At 42.6% G+C, this 19767-nt stretch overlaps 1 protein-coding gene across 2 annotated transcripts; it reads right to left on the reverse strand.

Annotated features, from left to right (window-relative positions):
- Nucleotides 1-19390, reverse strand: ptchd1 (patched domain containing 1). Of its 2 annotated transcripts, XM_085467974.1 has the most exons (5): nucleotides 18936-19390; nucleotides 18063-18644; nucleotides 13265-13979; nucleotides 1520-2238; nucleotides 1-1435 (listed from the first exon to the last, which is right to left on the reverse strand). In XM_085467974.1, the coding sequence occupies exons 2-5, from the start codon at nucleotides 18474-18476 to the stop codon at nucleotides 335-337; spliced, it is 2949 nt and encodes a 982-aa protein (XP_085324100.1). In that variant the 5' UTR covers nucleotides 18477-18644; nucleotides 18936-19390; the 3' UTR covers nucleotides 1-334. The 2 variants fall into 2 exon arrangements, with proteins under 2 accessions (XP_085324100.1, XP_085324101.1); XM_085467975.1 differs by having other exon boundaries at nucleotides 18063-19390.
- Nucleotides 19391-19767: the final 377 nt, after the last annotated feature.

Consider the following 19767-nt stretch of genomic DNA (forward strand, 5'->3'; position numbering starts at 1 on the left):
ATCACAATGCTAAGATCTTGATTTTTTTATTTTGTCTTTATTTTTCCAGCAATAAAGTAGAAATACTCGAGTCATACAGATGATTGCCTCATGTCACTGTAGTTGTGCAACTTGATATGGTGAACAGACAGCAGTAGCCAAACAAAGTGACTGAATCTAAAGCAAGTTTTGGTGAAAAGTGTGGCACTTCCTCTGTGATTACATCACAACCTGGATTAAATTTAATGTCTCATTAGCTTTTTAGGAAACACCTCATTCACATGCCACACAGCACTAGCAACAAGCAGGTAACATGTGCACTAGAAACCTGTCTTCCTCTCTTCTCATCCCATGCTCAGACGGTGGTGATCTGGTCGACAACTCTGGTGCTGTCATTCATTTCAACACACTCCACCTCCTGTCTCTGTCCTTCCCCTCCAGGTCCATGGCCCCGGCTCTTGGAGGGGGGCAGGAAGGTGAGGAGTGTGGGCAGGAAAGCCAACGTGTGCAGGGCCGAGCAAGCGGCCGTCAGGGTGAGGCAGCGAAATAGTGTGCGTGTGAGGTTGGAGCGTATGGAGCCAACGGGTACCAGGGCAGCACCGTAACAGATGAGCGTCTGTAAAGAGGGAACACCGTGTCTCTCCAGTGCCACTCTCACCCAGCGAGTCCTGCTTTCACCCCGACCTGCAGCAAAGCCACAGAGGAGGGGGCCGCTGCAGTCTGCTGAGTGCCCCAAAGCTGAAATCAAACATAGCACAGACATGCAATCCAGCTCTACACCCCATAAGGTCATGAAGCCCAGGACGCCAAACTGGACAGAGAGCAGTGTGAGGCCCAGCCACACAGACACCAGGGGCTCCACAACAGCCAGAGAGGAGAGACCCAACAGGAAAAGCACCGCCAGCAGTGAGTGTCTAAGTGGGGAGCTGACTGCTGCAGCATAGCGGTCCAGGTAGACGAAAGAAGGGTTGAAGATTAAGAAGCGGACTCGTGAGGTCAGTGACAGGCGTCGCAGCGTGTCCAGCAGCACTGACATCTCTTCGCGCTTGTTCTCCGTTGTTTTGGCAACCAAGAAGATGCGAGAAGCTGCCACATCAGGCTCTTCGCCCTGGCCGCGCTCTGCAAATATAATGTCATCTGCAAAGTGAGCAAACTGCGGCTCACGGAGAAAGGCGTGGCGCAGTGTGCGGGTGAAATTTTCCCGCGGCTGGCTGGTGGACTGGTTGCGATCTGACAGGTAGTTCAGGTAAGCTTCCAGCCAGCTTATTCTCTGGAAGCCTTTGGCATATTCCAGCAGATCCCGCTGCACTGAGGCATTCCAGTAAGGGGCACTTTCATAAATGTAGAATCCAATCACAGGAGAGTATGAGCTGAAGTAACGCTGCTGGGCTCGGGTGTACAATACTGTTGCGGTGTCCATTGCAACCAGTGCGCTAGGGTCAGAACCCTGGGTCACCTGTTGACGACACAAACATTTTTATTACATGCCACAAATAAAGACTTTATAATTCTGTAAAAGAGAAATCACCAGGTGTCTCACCTGTAGGAATCCCATCAATCCAAAAGAGATGTAAACCAGATACAGCAGAACCACAAAGGGTTTAACATAAGTGTTAGTGATCCAGTCTCCATAGCAACGTCGCACACAGCCCAACAAAAGGTGGGAGTCCTGAGGATGAGGGTCCGTGCTTGCTGTGGAATGTGGGTGAGGGTGTGGGTGTGGGTGAGTGGAGTTAGCAACATGAGCATGTCCACGAACAGCGGGGTTGTTAGTTGTATGCGGGTGAGGGTGTGTGTGCGTGTGAGTAAGGTCAGGGTTTGGTGTGTGAGTGTGACCAATCCCTTGTGGAGGATTCGTCACTTGGGTCTCCTCCTGGTAACGAGTGTACATTAAACACCTGTACCAAGCCGGTTTAGAGTCCAGACGGTCTGGTTTGGGGACTCGCCGGCAGAAGCAGCCATGTCTGTACCCGGTCTCCAGGTAGCCTGTAAACACCAGACAGGAACTGTAGAAGGACAACATGTAAACATAGCTGATGGTAACGGCCAGAGCAGCAGTGCGGCAGAAGAGCCGGACGGCTTCCATGTTGGTGAGCGGGGAGGCGGCCAGGCCCAAGGTCATCAGGTGGATCATGGTGGAGCCAGAGAAACGCAACATAACATCCTCGAAGACGCTTGCAACACGCTCTTTCACATGCTGGTCCTCACGGGTTCGTCTCCACGATGACAGCATCTCGAAGGAGCCGAAGAGCCCATGACCTGAGGACAAATAGAACAGCAATGAGAATGAATCTTGTATTAGACCAACAAATTTAAAAGAGATTGTAACAGTATCACACTTATTTAGCCAAAAAAAATTACTTTAGCAGAACTTTGTTATTTCTGCTCTATTTGGCTTGTTTCTTATATAGAAACTAGAGAGTAAAACTTTAAATACTGTCAATGACTAAAAACAGTAGTCAGGTATAAACATACAGAAAAAGAAAAGAGATGAGTAAAGAAATATTCAGTGAATCACAGGAAACTGGTAGCTGGTTCCAAAGCTGGCCAGGAAGCTGAAGGCTATGCCTCACTTTTTCTACATTTAAATACCCCAAGAACCACAAGTAAGCCTCCAATCTGATTAGACTGAGACAATTGCAGATAAAAAGCAAATCTGAAAATTAAGAATAAATAATATGTTTTGGTTTTTTTGGGTTTTTTATCTAAATTACACAAATTAGATTCTAATTATTTATTTTAAATAAATTAACTATTTTAGTTTAATTATTTATTTTATTCATTTGCTGCAAATGATGTCTCTTGACTTATCTGAAGAACCTTCACAGTTCACCAGAAGATACTTAGCTCTCTGTTTTCCAAACTCCAACCTCTTTGTTTTTAATTCATGGTTCCCTTAGCAGAAAACCAAGGTAATTTATTGGGATGCAAGACATCACCTGTATTAAAGACAAATATTTTCTTGTAACTAGGCTTAAAATTAAAGCTCCTCTCTTCTTTACAAGGGGTCAAAACTATATAAGAACCTCCCAGGGATTTGTGTCCCCTCCCAATCTCAAACTGGGGATCTTTCAGCCTTGTTGCTTCAGTTTATTCATTTCATCAAATCCCAGTGTTGCACAAGGTAGTGCAATAGTGCTTCTGAATATTCCCTCTTTGTATGAGGTCACACCAAAATCCCATTTGAAGTGGAGATACATGAAATGACAGATGTAAGACACTGTGAAAATGCCATTTTCTTTTGATTGTAACATGCCCAACGTGAGAAATACCAGAAGCGCCATTGCTCCTGCAGTAGCAACAATAAAGAGACCAATAGTCTTAAAACAACAGCACAATTTTCACATGATAAGTGAAAGGAATGAATCATTGTCGATTCAATAAAGCAAATTAGTGCCCATTTCCATGAATTTGTGCTTGTCCAGTCTCACGTGCTGCGCATACACATTGATTTAGGTGCAGCAGATGGTTTTTAAGGGTTTTTTTCCTTCTGTGGTTGCCATAGCATCCGTGAGTCACCAGTAACACATGTACACCCCACCGCTACCACCATCACCCCCCTCTCCAGTGACCTCAGCATGGCGAAACACTTAACACCTAAGCAGAGGCGCATTGTACCGACACTTGAGGCGTGGGCGTGGAGTACAGAGAAAGTCTGCAGATCTGCGACTTGTGAGAGGGAATTAGACAGAGGATGACGGAGAAAAGAGGTGCAGAGGTTAATGTTGCAGAGACAAGATGAGAGCAAAAAAGAGAGGCTGGAGACAGCACTTGTGCAAGGATATTTACCAGCAGGAGACAGGCACACAAGCAGACACACTCACATATATAGAAGCACTTAGAGGAACATAGAAGGATGTTTCTTTTTCCTGAAACTATGTCTGCCCTTGATACGACTACTGTGTTGCAAAATGGTTTTTTTTTTCAGATATTGAAAAGTCTTTGTCAGTTTGTTAACTATGGCAAAAATGGAGCAAACAGGCAGAAGAAAATAAAAAATCTTAACAAGCGATCTTAACAAGTGAAGTATTGCTGCTGATGATCCTTGGGGGATATAATGTATGTATGTAGAGTTGTGTTTGGAAGTTTACTTACACTCATCATAGTCACGAATGTCATGTTGATTTTCAAATCCTAAGAATTAAAACATGAGAATTGGTTGCATAATTTTGGGTTGGTGTTGGATTTTCTCTAATCCACGCAGGGTAAAAAGTATACATACAGGCTCAGATATATGCATGCACGTTTTAATCTTTAAATAAGTGTTACTGCAGATTCTTCAGTGTCTTTTAACCTTGTTTTAGCCAAAGCTTATTAACTTCTCATTAGTGATTATGATTTACCACAACTGGTAGTTTCTCTTTGTCAGCATGATGAATGATTTGACCAATAGTCAAAACAATAGGGAAGTCCAAGGATCTCAGTGAAGATCTAAGAAGGAGAACTGTAGATCTGCATAAATTGCCATGGTCCCTTTGAGACATGGAGGAACAACTGAAGATTTCAAAATAATCAGCTCCAGCAATTGTAGGTAACGACAAGTTAGTTGGATTTATCAACACTTTACCAAGATCTAGAAGAAGATGTAAATTGTTACACCCAGATGAGAGGAAACTGGTTGTTGTTCAGGAACAATCAGGAACCACCAAGACTCAAGCCTGCCATGGCTGCTGGACATCCGTGTCACTGACCACAGTGAAGCACGTTGTCACGCTCCTGGGATGGTGACCCAATGTTTTCTGTTTTGTATTATTTATCCTTGATTTCATGATTTGTCTTTGCTAGTCTCTCGGTTTTGGTTTCTGTCTCAAGTATTCCTAGCTCCTTAGTTCTTTAGTCTTTTCTATGGTAAGTGGTATGTCATCCAGATATGGGTCAGGGCTGGCGCAGATGCCAATGTTTATGTGATAGCATGCCACATCTGGCCAATTGTGGTTTGGTTTATGTGGCCCAGGCTCATAGAAAACAGGTCTTCCCCGGATCCGGCATCAAGCTGGCACTTCTGACTGACTGGTGTCATGGCAGGGTGTATGTCAACCAGATGTGGGCCAGGTCTGTAAATGATGGCACTATTTATGTTCCTATTCTCCTATTTTAGTTAGAAGATCCAAATGCTATGTTAAAATACTATACTGCTATGGTAGCCAATGTTTCAAATGCAGGCTTGACAGGTTTGTGAGTGTACACATTTTGATCCCTGGCTCCTCCAGTCTGAATGAATGTAGTTAGGAAGCACTCAGTTTAGAGAAAGTGTGTGATTGAGTGAATGTGGCATGTTGTATAGAGCACTTCAAGTAATCCGGGAGAGTAGAAAAGTGCTATATAAGAATCAGTCCATTCACTGTCTGAACAGAGTTTCATCATGTTACTTTTGCACTGTTATGTTCCGGCACACGTTGTTATTACATGGCTTGATTAAGGTACACATTAGGCTGACATCTGGGGCCAGAGCTGAAACTGTTCTGGGCCAGCACAGGGCCAGCAGTGTGTCTGCAACTGGCCCGTGGCTGCACATGGCTCACATACCGCAAAAAATGATGGCCCTTTGGCCAGATCAGGTTTGCAGAGAACCACCAGTGTGTCTGCAACTGGCCTTGTGCTGCCCCATGTGTGGATTACATCTGGCAAACCTGATCTGGGCCACCAAAGGGCTGTCTTTTTTTGCGGTATGTGGGCCATGTGTAAGCACATTGTGTGGGCCAGATCCGGGCCATACCAATTTTGGCATGTGGGTAGGTTCTGGTTCTGTGTATTTTAGTCCTGTCTTTCCCTGCTTGTTGTCACGTTGTACCCTCTAGAGTCTGTGTTTCCTTGCTTCTAGTTTTATGTTTTGTTTCCTGCATTTGGTGTTCATCTTTTTCCAGCAAATAAAGCTGCATTTGGGTCCTTCCTCCTGGCTGCCACAAAGTGAACCATGACACAACTTTTACATCACCATGGACTAAGAGGTTACCAAAAAGGAAGAAGCCCTTGCTCCAAAATGTAAACCTTCAACCTCAACTAAAATTTTCAGCCGCCTATATGGACGGCATTGGTTGTTTGGATTAGCAATTTCATTTAAATATATCATATAGCAGATAAACACAATGATATTTGAGAAGTGAAATGAAATTTATAGGATTTACAGAAAGTGTGCAATAGTTACTTAAACTAAATTAGGCAGGTGCATAAATTTGGGCACCCCAACAGAAAAATGACATCAACATTTAGTAGATCCTCCTTTTCAGAAGTAACAGCCTCCAAACACTTCCTATAGCTTCCAATGAGAGTCTGGATTCTGGTTGAAGGTGTTTTGGACCTTTCGTCTTTACAAAACATCTCCAGTTCAGTCAGGTTTGATGGTTTCCAAGCATGGACAGTCCGCTTTAAGTTACATCATAGATTTTCAATAATATTCAAGTCTGGGGACTGAGATGGCCATTCCAGAACGTTGTACTTGTTCCTCTGCATGAAGGCCTAAGTAGATTTTGAGCAGTGTTTAGGGTCATTGTCTTGTTGAAATATCCAGCCCCGGCCCAACTTCAACTTTGTGACTGATTCTTGAGCATTGTTCTCAAGAATCTGCTGATACTGACTGGAATCCATGCAACCCTCAACTTTAACAAGATCAATTTTAGTTTCATCAGTCCACAGCACCTTATTCCAAAATTAAGCTTGCTTGTCCAAATGTGCTTTAGCATACCTCAAACAACTCTGTTTGTGGCATGTGCACGGAAATGGCTTCTTCTGCATTACTCTCCCATTCAGCATCTCCTTGTGCAAAGTGCGCTTAATAGTTGAATGATGCACAGCAACACCATCTGCAGTAAGATGATGTTGCAGGTCTTTGGAGCTGGTCTGTGGGTTGACTATGATTGTTCTCACCATCCTTTGCCTCTGCTTATCTAAGATTTTCCTTGATCTGTCTTAACTAGAACTGTGCCTGTGGTCTTCCATTTCCTCAATATGTTCCTCACAGTGGAAACTGACAGCTGAAATCTCTGAGATCACTTTTTCTATACTTCCCCAAAACCATGATGTTAAACAATCTTTGTTTTCAGGTGTTTGAGAGTTGTTTTGAGGCTCCCATGTAGCCACTCTTGAGAGAAGACGCAAAGAGGAGAAAAACTTGCAAATGGCCACCCTAAATACCCTTTGTCATGACTGGATTCACCTGTGTATGTAGGTCAAGGGTGTATGAGCTTACCAAACAAATTTTATGTTCCAAAAATTGGTGCTAAAGGTATTCTAATCAATAAAACCACAAGGGTGCCCAAATTTATACACCTGCCTAATTTAGCTTAAGTAACTATTGCACACTTTCTGTGCTTCATTTCACTTCTCAAATATCATTGTGTTCATCTGCTACATGATATATTTAACCCTTTAAGACCTACCATAGAACCAAGTCTGCCAGAGCTTATCTTTATATTTTTACATGCTGTAGTGCCATTTTTGGGAGCATTTCAAGTTGCTATACATCAATACAACCGTTATAGCCCAAACTTTAATAATATGTATGCATTAAGTGCATAATAACTACACAAATTGCAAAAAAGTGCAATAAACTACCAAAAAATTTAAAATCATTTTTGGGTTTTTTTATATATATATATATATATATATATATATATATATATGTAGTTAGAGAATTTTAAGAGGTTTATCCCTCAAAACTGTAAACACAAAAAAGGTGCACAAAATATTTTCCAACAACAGGAAATTTATTTTGAGTGTCTTCATAGTTTTATTTTTGAGATACACCAATTTTTATATACTGCAGGAAAAACGGAAAAGAAAATTATAATGCAAATTTGCAAAAAAACCAGCATTTGCATCAAAATAAACTATTTCCAGCAGTGCAATTTGAGTTCTAAGCATCCCAGAAACGATACAGAAAGTCATAAAGTCAAACATGACTTTTGAAAACACCAGTGCAGGCTTATAAAGCCCCGAAGGTTAAAAAAAAAAAAAAAAGAATCACTTCCGGTTCCAAGCAGGTAATGGCGGACATGCAATAGTTCGCGCTGACGTCTGTTCCAACGTAGGAAGTGTTATGAACAGCTGATCAGATCGGCAAAGCGAGTTTCTGGAATATTATGTTTTTGTTGCTGCAAGTGCTTTTTATGCAGTTTTTGCAAAGCTATATGTGGAAGGAAACCGTGACCTAGGACAAGCTGATGGCATAACATGTAAGTACAACTCTTCCGGTTTCTTATGCAAAAAAATTACTGCGCAAGCTTACGTGGTTGCAGAGCTACAGGGATTTAAAAATAGTTACGCAAAACGGAGCATGCCCGCTCCGACTGGTTTTAAAGGGGAAAATGAAATTGCTGATCCAACCAACCAATGATTTATGAAGGGAAATCATGAAAATTATCAGGGGTGCCCAAACGTTTGCATACCACCGTAAATTAAGCTATTTGGCCACAATGAAAACAGGAATTCGGAATTATTCGGCGGCATAAAGGTGAGGCTTATAAACCTAAGAGCACTGCTAGCTATTAAGCATGGTGATGGGAGCATCATGTTCTGGGGCTGTTTTGCTGGCAGTGATACTGGTACATTGTAGAATGTGGATGGAATAATGAAGCAGGAGGACTACCTGCAAATTGTTCATATCAACAGCTATATGGTTGAACCTTTGACACAACTGGATGTTCCAACTGGACAATGACCCCAAACACATATCTAAACTGGCTTTGAAATTGATAAATCAAGCTAATGGTAAGCTTCTAAAATTGCCTCCCCCAAAGACAGTTTTTAATAACTGTCTAAATAAATATGTGAAAAAACAACTTACAATACTGTAAAACAAATAAAGGTAAACAGATTATCTCATGAGGTGCTTATATGACATTTTCTTAAAAACTAAATGATCCATTAATTTGATTTTTACATATCAATTAATGTGGAATGACTGAATGTGGGGATGACTGTTTTAGTTAAATTACAAAATAAAAATAAATTTGGGGAATTTAAGAGCAGCTTGGTTTTACGAGTTTTCCTGTGAAACAGCAATAATTTCTTTATGACTTTATTAGTCTCCGACATCATTGTGGAGTAATTTATGCCCACTTTTCTCTGCAACAATGCTTCAGTTTATTCGCTCTGGCAGCTCTCTTAAGGTTCTGCCACAGCTTTTCATTAAGGTTGAGGTCTGGATGTTGAATGGACTACTGCAACACCTTGATTCTTTTCTTTTTCAACTATTCTGCTTGGGATCATTGCCCTGGTGCAGGGGTGGCAAACTCCAGACCTCAAGAGCCGGTGTCCTGCAGGTTTTAGATGTGTCCGTGATCCATCACAGCTGATTTAAATAGCTAAATTACCTCCTCAACATTTCTTGAAGTTCTCCAGAGGCCTGGTAATGAACTAATCGTTTGATTCAGGTGTGTTGACCCAGGGTGATATCTAATACCTGCAGGACACCGGCTCTCAAGGCCTGGACTTTGCCACCCCTGCCCTGGTGCCTGACCAAGTTTGCTCTTGCACTGATGACCTCACATTTGACTCTAGAATTCTCTGGAAAACAGATGAGTTCATGGTCAACTGCAAAACCAGGTCAAATCACCATACTGTGCTTGACAATTGATATGAAGTATTTGTCCTACTTGTACTGTACTGCTTTTTCCCTGCATTTTTGTCTGTAAAATAAACAAAACTTTCAACATAGCTGCAGTTATAGTATGTACAGTAGGCCAATATTGGTCTCTTGTACTCGGTGAAGGCAGGAATGGTGGAGCCAAAGTACAGACTTACGGAGATAAAAAGGTACACTCAACACTGACTTATTGCTAAACACAACAAAATAACAAAACAGACTGGCAGACAGAACACACAGTATGAAACGAGAGAAATAGCAACACAGACCAAGGAAAACGCAGGGTTTAAATACACAGAGGGAGCAATCAGGGAATGGGAGACAGGAGGGAAACACAGCTGGGACAAATCAAGCCTAATGAGGCAAGGGAAGCAAAACTAAAAACACTGACATGTGACACGGACTTTCAAAGTAAAACAGGAAACATAACACAGAGACTGTATTATGAGAGCTGTATCCAGTTGACAAGGGGATACAGCTGACAGGGGAAACAGAGCAACTATTGAACACAGACAGAAACCAGAAGACTAAAAACTCTAACATTGAACCCAAAATATTAGAAATGATAAATAATGACAAAATCGAAGTTCAGTAATCATGAAAAACTTCAGCCTCCCAAGTACCCTAACAAGTGGTCAACAAATATATCAGTCAAACTCTTCTATAAAATGCCTGAAATTTTCCTAGAGCTCTAGGAAACATTTTTGTGCATCTGACCAACTGTTCAAACATGAAAAATCCTTAGTTGGCAGGTTTATGAAACAGAAGAAAGCCTGAAATTAAGTCATGAGAAAAGTACAACTGTGATATTTTCTATAAAAAAATGACTAAAATGGTCCATCAGTTATCAGTCCCCCCCCCAAACTGGGGTCCAAATTAATTCACATGGTGATTGGGTCACCAGGAAAATTTGGATTACTGTATTTACTTTCTGCGTTTCTGTTAAAAAATCTCAGTTTTAAACAAGCAGGAAGCTTGCACTTGTCACACTGATGTACTGTGCACTGCACCATTTCTGTTAGGCAGAACTCCCCAAAGCTCCACAACAGAGGTGAAAAGTGCAAAGTTAGCAACACCCACAGAGCCACAGCAGTGACAGTAATGGCAGGCTGAAGCAGACCAGAATGATCCTTTACCGTTAACAATTTACCCTCGTTGCTACACAATCACACACCTGGTGAGTTAATGGCCCAAAGTCATTATCCCATCAATGTGCAACTTTTTAAATTAGCGAGCACAATGTGAAACATCTCTTGTGATTGATTTTAAAAGAGAAAGACACAAATCTCTGTCATTTTTAAGATATTACAAAAATACAGCATTCTTCCTTAATCCAAATCCTATCTTCCCCTGTAACAAAGCTTTCTCTCTCGCCTCACGCTGTCCTCCCACCTTTTTCTGTCTGCCCACTTGCATTCTGAGAAGATCCTTCTCCCTGCCTGCCTGTCTTCCTTCTAACTACAGTTTAACTTCATTTTCTGCTAAGAGAATCCTTATCTCAGCCTGCATTTGGAGTGATATTTCATATTTTATCCTCTCTGCCTGTTTTCCTGTACTTTCTGTTCACTCTGCAGTTGTTCTAAGCCTGACAGCAGCCTTTCCTTGCCCACTTTCTCTTTGTTCCTTCTCTATATCTTATCCCTGCCCAACCAAATAAACAAATTTACTTAATTAATTTAGTGCCAAATGCAACACAAATGAATGCTCAAACACTGATACAACTTTATTGGCCCTTTCCACATGCAAGGTGCTGCATAATTAGGAATGCAGAGACAATCCAATTACGCAGCTGAAATAGTCACTGATCAGTAGCAGAGGTTTGTTAAACTGCTGATTGATTTTTTTCACTTTAGGAAATACACAGTAGGATAAATACTACTGTGCAACCCCATTTACAACAATGTTATGAATGCATGTGGAAAAGTCATCACCAAATCAAAAATATGCTTGTATGTCTTTAATATTTCCAGTTAAACAAAATGTTAATTTTGTTTAATATTAGTTGTTGTTTTTAGCAATACCCCAAAGAAGTATTTATCCTTAAATTATATATATATATATATATATATATATATATAATTACATTGATACCCAAGTTTTATACTACCTGTAAATCAGCATTTTCACTGGCTTCCAAAATCAATTGCATGTTGGGGCTGCCCCCTTAATCAACCTTAAGCTCTTTGGACACTTACAGAGGGTTATAAATTGCACTGAAAGGTTTTTCCTTCCATCACTAGAATGTGATTATTACATTAAGCAGTATTGTTGCACAAACAGTTTTAAAAGTGTCTTCATTTCAGCTGTACTAAATTTGATGCGACATAAACAAAGCACAGCAATGCCTCTTCACAGAATATAAACTTAAATTGTACCAGGTTTAATTACAAAGATGTGATCACCGACTGTTATCCAAAGTGAAGTTGTATTTAAAGGAAAAGCTGGGCATTTTTACCACTGGCTACCTATCCAGGGTGTGCCCCGCCTTTCGCCCTGTGACAGCTGGGATAGGCTCCCGCCCCCCCACGACCCTGGAAAAGGATAAGTGGAAGCGAATGGATGGCTACCATTTTATTCCTTGAAACTAGTCCTAAGTGCAGGGTAGATCTTACTGAGAAACAAAGGACAACTGTGCACTTGTGCAGGGACTTCTCAAGAACACGGCAGGCTCACCCTAAAGCAAACCATATTTTATGATCCTTCTACACACTACCATAATTTAGACAACAGACATCTTGTAATAAACAAGACTTGAAATGCTAAAGCACTAATCAGAAAAGTGTTCACTGTGATCGCATATCAAGTGAACAGTAGGGTAGTTTTCCTGTAGACTTCTACAGGACTTCTTGTTTCTGCAAAAAGAGGGGGCACCTCCTGCTGGCCATTAAAAAAACTGCAGGCTTAAGGCATGGGCTTCAGTTTGAAGATCTGGAAGATAGTCTGTGTACAATGTTATATACAACGTGAGTAAAGTGTTATTACATATGTGTGTATGTATCTGTGTGTGGCTCTGTCAGAACCGGGGTTAGGGAGTAGCAGTCTGTCATGACTGGTTTGGGTGAGTAGAAAAGAAGAGAGCGGAGGAAAAGACACACAAAAGACACACTCTGTAAGACAGCCAGAGTTTATTAACAACTAATGATTGAAAGCAAAGTGGTGAATAAAGACATATATGGTGAGTTAAGTTAATGTTGTTAAAGTCAGAGGTCTTGTTGGCATGTAAAATAACTTCCTGTCCCATCTCACAACTCATTCAAGACTCTGCTTCAGCTGCAACTTAAAACTTTTTTGAACCTTTAGTTTTAGTTTTTGCCACTCGTCAAAAAACATGTTGTTGTTACCATCATCCTCTCTATCAGTAAGTCAAGTTCATGCCCCACCACTTGTCAGTCATTTTGAAGACCTGTCTACTCTGAAATGGCATTCAGCCTTAGGCAGACATCTGAAAAATCTATTACAACAGGTACTGAAAAAGCAGGCTGCGAGGTACAGGCAAGCAAACTGCGAAGGAAAAGCAATGCCAATGTTCTGTGCGGCTCCCACCTGCCATGGATTAGCATCGGTTACTCTTTGAAAACGTCCTATACATACAGGTCAGTTCCAGATAAATGGGAAAATTATTTCATAAACACCCAAAAGGTAAAATATACTTTGTGATATTATTTGTTATTTCTACAGCAAATATATCAGAGTTAAACCTACCAAGCATGACGAAAGGGATCCCCAAGTACGTGGAGTTGTAGGTGGCCCCAGTCAGGTTGAGTATCCCAGCAGCAGTAAGGCCTGATAGAGTGATGGACAGCAGAGCTAGCAGTCCCAGCCAGGGTTTGGACCTCACACAGTCCCTCATGGAGCAGCAAAGGACGACAAGCACCCCACACACTCCCAGGCTGGCCAACAGGGGGCGACGTGCCAGCACTGAGGAGAACTGGAAGTCTGTCCTCAGAGAAGATGAAGTAGAAGGGTAGAAGCCCAACTTTGGGTGCAACTCTGCAAAGTGTTGCAACTCAGCACAGAAGGCCTTTTCCCACTGGCTGGCCACCCGGTCCATCAGGCCGCCTGGGGCTTGGAGGTAGTAGGTGAGCTGCAGCGCCCTGGCAGATCGGACACCTTCTCCCCTCACTCCCATTCCCTGAGCTCGCATCGCCCCCCCAGGACCCCAGCCCTGCACACCACCCATCTGGTGGCCAATGTACGCTTGCCGCCCATCTGCCAGCTGTGTGATGGGGTACCTCAGGACGGGCATGGAGCGATTGGAGTTGCGAGCTGACTGGATCTCCTCCATGGCGCGGATGATGTCATCGATGATGCAGACATTCTTGTCATCAAGAAGGCAAAGGTTGGAGAAGGAGTAGTTGAAACTGTTGAAGCCTGTTGCTGGCACAGTTACCTGCATCTGGTAGATCCGTCTGTGGAGCTGCGAGCAGAGAAAACAAAGAGAGAAAGAGCTTTATTTGCTCAGCTTAACGGTGGCTTTCCTGGATAAACTGTGGGAACAGTGAAAAGTTTCACTACGCAGCACACAAACTGAGTGTCAGCCACTCATTCACCTACTTTGTGTTCCTGTTTGTGCGACTACTAGGGAGAGAAATTTGGGGAAGTGTGTGTGTTTGTGTGTGTGTATGTGTTTATATATTACTCAACAGAGAAATAATAGTTGTCTCAGAGTACTCCTCCATTTCTATGGCGAGAGGACAACTGTGCCAGCATCCACGGTGCTGGTTACTAAGCAACAGGCCTGATGCCAGTCTCTGCCATGGTGAACACGAGAAAAGCTTTCTCCTACCTCAGATTGCTGCATTGGCTTAAGAAAGGGAGTGTGATTCTGCAGGAATGTCTCCTGAAAATTATTATAATTTTGGTTTAAAAGTTACTGTCCTGCAGCAACCTGTCCTAAGATTTATTGTAAAATAAACTTTTACTGCAAATTCTTCCACTCTGTCATCATTATTGTCGACAGCTTCATGGCAGAGACTTAAAATTCCTGCTGTAGGTGCCTCAAGCACGTACACTAACTTCAGATGCCTGCTCTTTAATAGTTGAACACTACAAGTGAACGTTAACTTCACTTCCACTTGCATGCAGTTATCTTTATCAAGAGTAAACCTACCATGCTCTATCAACACAGAGTCGATTGTTTTCTTTTGATTATTCAAGAAGGGTTTTTAGTAATCATCCTCAATATAAAATTCATGAAACAGCTACTGTGTACGTAGGTGTATGAAGTGTGTTTATGCATTATGTCTCCAAGAAAATTTCTCTGTGGGATAATAAAGTCTTATCATGGTTGTTATGTTAAAGAAACTAAAGTGACCCTGTTTTAAAAGGTGGATATTATTTCAGATTTATATTCTCTGTGGATCACTAACTAGCTGGTGGTGAGAGTTAAAGAAAAAATATTCATAAAACAAGACTATAAACAATAATTAATTCTTGTAGATGGCTGGGAATCTTTTATTGTGTTAAAAAATCCAACATCAACATATACGAAGATATTTGATGGGGATAACTTTCCAGCAACATATTTTATGGACTAGTTAGAAACTTTGCAAAACCATCTGTGATGCTACTATATATGATAGGTGTGAGACTGTGTGTTTTGTGCCAACCTATAAAGGGGGTATCTGCTTTTTGCTGTGTGAAAACTGACATATCCTGCAGCCCTCCTGTAAACTTAAAGCCCCAGTCACACAGAACTAGAGACTGGGTGTCAGAAACCAGGTAACCACTGGTCGCTAGGAGAAAGAATGAGTATCCCTAACCTGTTGCAAGTGGTTGTTGTAGGTTGGTAGCAATCCCTTTGAAATTTACTGTTAAAGACCCAATCACGAAGATTTAGAGACCAGTATTCTGAGACCACTTGATGAGTGGTTGCAGGAGGCTGCATGCTATTGTTATGTGACATTGGTACACAAAAAAGGTAAATGCTACTGCATTGAAAATCTCTTTGTGAGTGCTTTGGTTGCTAGCAGAAAGCAGCAGTCACCTAGTTTGCATGGAAGACATCGACTTTTCTGCAAACACTTGCCAATCACTCTCTAAGTAGTTGTGAAACTGTAAAAAGTGTGACCCAAACTGGAAATGGAGACCATTCAACCTGAAAATAAAAGTTGAGCAAGTAAAGCCAGTGCAGCACAACTTTTTCTGCCCGTGGCCATCTCCCTGTACAACTCCTCCATCTAATACACTATAAACACTGCAATAGTTACATCCTTTTTGCACACACTCTTTTCTACTCTGTAATATTCCTGTCAATATTCTTGATATTCATTTATATTCACCTCTGTTAATCCTTGATATTTATCATTGAGTGATTGTATATATATATTAGTGCTATTTCTTAAATTTGTAAATCTGTAACATATTGGATTGTTTTAATAGTTTAGTCTATTACCCTTGGCGTATTGGAGCAACTGTAACCCACATAATTTCCTTAGGGTATGCTATCCTTAATAAAGTATGCTGATTCTGATTACTTTCTCCAAACATTACTACCACTTTATGGTAAGTTAGCAAGTGCTTGCAGTCTTCCATGGAAACTACAGGCAATTCCAGTAATCTGCTAGGGACTAAATCAATCACAAGGAGGTCACGGCGCAGAACCCTCTTTGCAACTGATTTCACTCACTGACATCCAGTAACCACTCGCCAACCAGTCACTGTTTTCCCGTAGCGACCAGAGGTTTCCAGGGGATTTCTGACCAGTCTCTAAGAAACTGGATAAACAGTAAAGAAAATGGATACATTGGTTGGGCTCTAAAACCACACTAGAGCCATGTTAGGAGAACTGTAGAGCAGAGATTTGTTCTAAATAATAACATTTGACTTAAACAGAAAATGCCTCGAGAGAAATTCTAATTTTTACTCGATAAATAGAGACTTTAACCTGCTGGTGGAAAAAGATTAAAAAAGAAAAACACAATTAACACAGCGCTGTGTATCCTCTGGGAACCGAGTCTATATCCATAATAATATACTTCCAGTAAACAGTTGTTAAGACATTTCTTGACCATGGTGTTGGCTCACATGTGTGCCCCTGCAGTGAAATGATGCTGTATATTTGCTTTGTCTTTTCAAAAACAACATGCAGTATCACATAACAGTAAAGTACGGGTTGTTTGAACACTGAACATTTTCCCACAAAGGATGAAAACCACCTCAAAAAAGAGCGAGCTGTAGTGAATCAGTTTATTTACCAACTACAGATTAAATACTTCAGTAGATGCAGTCAATGGGTGTGACTCAGAAATCTTACTCTTACTGCAAGTGGAAATCCCGTCTAGTTCTTTCTCTCGCTCTTGCTGATATCGCTCTCTCCACCGACGCATGCTTTAACTTACTACATGCAACAAGTTCAGACCCAGAGGGATGCAAAAAAAGCTTCTGGGAAAATGCAAGAACTCATATGCTGAGGGCAAGCCAAGAGCAAGCAAAGACACAGGAAAAGGAAAATTACAGAGTCTTGAACCTCACGGATGATATGCAACACTGTAAGATTACGTAACAGTGGATTTACCCTTTTACAGCACTCTCTTTTATGCACCAACCTGTTTCTCACTCGCTGCCCGTTGGCAGCAAAAGATGCACAGCTCTGAGCTCTCTAACTGTGGCAGTCCTCTGTGGACCAACGCTGAATTCTGCATGTATGTAAAGTAGGCCACAATAACATTCTTTGATAAACACATACACAGAAAAGCATGCGTGGATGGAGCTCTCACAAACTCAATCTCCTCAGCAGAGCTCGGCGTGTCCAGCATATGAGTCAGCAAGCTCTGATAGCAGCCTAATAACTTCATGAAATCATTAAACTAATTGCTCTAGGGGTGTCAGGCTGATACTCATAACACCATTTAGGTGTACCAACATAGAGACCTCTAAGCTCCAGTTAACGTGTGATTAGGATACCCTGCTTAATAACCTCAAAAGGCTGTCAGGGTGATTTGAAATAAGACTCCAGTTAATGAATATCAGTCACGGAGAGTGAGGAGTGAGGCAGCCTACAGATACTGACCTTCACCTCTTTGTGTTTCTGAATGAGAGCTTGTTTTTAAAGCTGTAGATGCACCTCGTTTTCTGATGTATACACCATGATTTAAAGGGCACAGTAGCTAACTTGTCAAATGCTGTACTTTTCAAGTGCTGTGTGTTTTCGCTTGGCATTTCGCCACAGGTTCCTCGCGGAGTGGGTGGGTAGGCCTATATGTGCTCTCGAACTCTAAAAATGACCATTCAAAGGTTATAGGTCGGCTCACATTCCGTCCATTTCAATCTTGGCACCTACTAGTTGAAGCCTATTTCTTCAGCAGACACCTGTGTACGTGTTTATTTGCTTCGTTGTCATATTTGTGTTTTTATCATTTCTTTATTAATCGTGAAAATACTTTAAAGATACTTTTACATTTATTTTATTTTATTTTATATATCAGACTGCTTGTCAGCTGAAATTCACAATTACTAAAGAAATGAGTTGAGAGTCTGTGCCATGTGTGCACGTGCGTACCTTTAGTATGGCGTCCAGATGAACCGGATCCATCACGCTCCCCTTTCGGGTGGTGATGATCACGCGCCCATAGCGGCCCGGAGTCTGCAGGTCAGAGTAGAGCGCGTGCTTGGAGCGGTTCACTGGGAACAGACTGTCCACGAGGTTGCCCTCAATCTTGGCCAGGCTGTGCTTGGGCGCGAGCAGGCTCTCCACGTCCTCTTCCACGCGGTACCGGCTAAAGCTGGAACCCAGCAAGATGGAGAGGAGCACGGGCGCGGAGGCGAAGAAGACCGGGTGGCTCGCCACGAACCGACCCAGCGCGTGGAACGAGGTCCTCAGGCCCGCGTGCAACACCTGGCGCAGCATCCTAGCGCGCGGCCGCGGCTCGAGCCTCTCCCACCGACCGGAAAGCCCCGGAGCACTGCCGAGCATCAGGGGCTGCCGGACGCATCGGTGGGCTCCGTGGGTTTTTGTCCGGGGTAGAGGAGGTGATGCCCGGTGGTGGGAGGATTTGTCCCCCGGAGCAGGAGGTCACCAGCCGGGAGAATCCAACCCTCCTCCGGTCACAGGGGCGCCCCTTGGCCGGGGTTCTCTCATCCGCTGGAATAACGCAAAGGACAGAAGGCTGCAAAATGAGCTAGCATTTATCTGCTTTGCGTTCAGAAATTATATCGCCAGCTCTACTTTAAATTTAATAGTCAGTACCCCGCTGCGTTCCGCGCCTTCTGCAAACTGCAGGGCTCTGTGCGCAAGAGAAAAATCGCAGAGCCCAAGTGATCTCATAATTAGACTTGTTAAGCGTCTCCCCTCAAAACTGTCTAGTAGTTCTGTTCGCAGCGCGCGCTGAACACACGTTGTAGTTGCACTATACCAAAGCAAGGCTGTACATACCCAAAGAGGAGAGCGGGGGTACCGACCCGGTGATGACGGAGATCATCTAAGACGCACTCAGACCGAGATATTATCCTGCCGGCTGTCCATGCGTCCAGCTCCACCCTGCATCACCAAGTCAGCACACAGCCGGATGGGTGGTCGAGGTGGGTGGGTGTGTGGGTAGGTGAGAGTCGCAAGATGGGATAAAGGTGAGGCGTTGTGCATGCAGTGGGGATGCCGGTATAGCTGCGTGTGAAATCAGCCTAATTTGGGCTTTTTTTCTCTGCGGCAGAAGGCTGTCATCCACCCTCTCCTCTCCGCGTTGCTCCGGTGGTATAGCGGAGCTTCCGTTCATCTGCCACTAATTACCGGCTTTCAAACTGGGGACCGTCTCTCTCTCTTTTTCTCTTTCTCTTTGCTTTCCCCCCTCTTTTGCACCGCCCTCACGACCCGCTCCAAGCCCCCTTTTTCGGCCCCGCCTCTCACCGTTCCGCGCCGCTACGATGCAGAGAAACGACGATGTGAGTGGAGAAGGATTTCTAGGAATTCAACATGTTACAAGTGTTTACACAGGTTCTGTGATGTCTTTATATCAGAAAAAGAAGAATTAGAGTTGCTCGGTGCATACTAATATTATGGTACTGCTGTGATTGTTCCCTCAGTTTTGGGATGTTTTCAAGCTTGAATGATTTTTTTATAAGAGAAACGTGCAGCTGTTACAACATATTTGTGTTTTTACTGCAGGGTTAAATAGAACTTCTTTTTTTTTTTTTTTTGCGCAGACACAAAGTATCTCTTAGGTTTGCTGTTGTGTAGCTCGTTACCATGGAAACGGAACAATTACTGTGTT

The sequence above is a fragment of the Copadichromis virginalis genome, linkage group LG9 (genome assembly GCF_057382275.1).
Source record: "Copadichromis virginalis isolate Kocher_CV1m ecotype Utaka linkage group LG9, C_Virginalis_male_GT1.1, whole genome shotgun sequence".
NCBI lineage: Eukaryota > Metazoa > Chordata > Actinopteri > Cichliformes > Cichlidae > Copadichromis > Copadichromis virginalis.

Bases quoted from the DNA above. Each gene is read 5' to 3' on its own strand.
- ptchd1 (XM_085467974.1), bottom strand. From the start codon at position 18,476: ATGCTCGGCAGTGCTCCGGGGCTTTCCGGTCGGTGGGAGAGGCTCGAG. The intron at 13,980-18,062 runs GTACGCACGTGC...CTCTGCTCGCAG, and splicing joins ATCTGGACGCCATACTAAAG to CTCCACAGACGGATCTACCA. The intron at 2,239-13,264 runs GTAGGTTTAACT...ATTTGTCCTCAG, and splicing joins GATCCCTTTCGTCATGCTTG to GTCATGGGCTCTTCGGCTCC.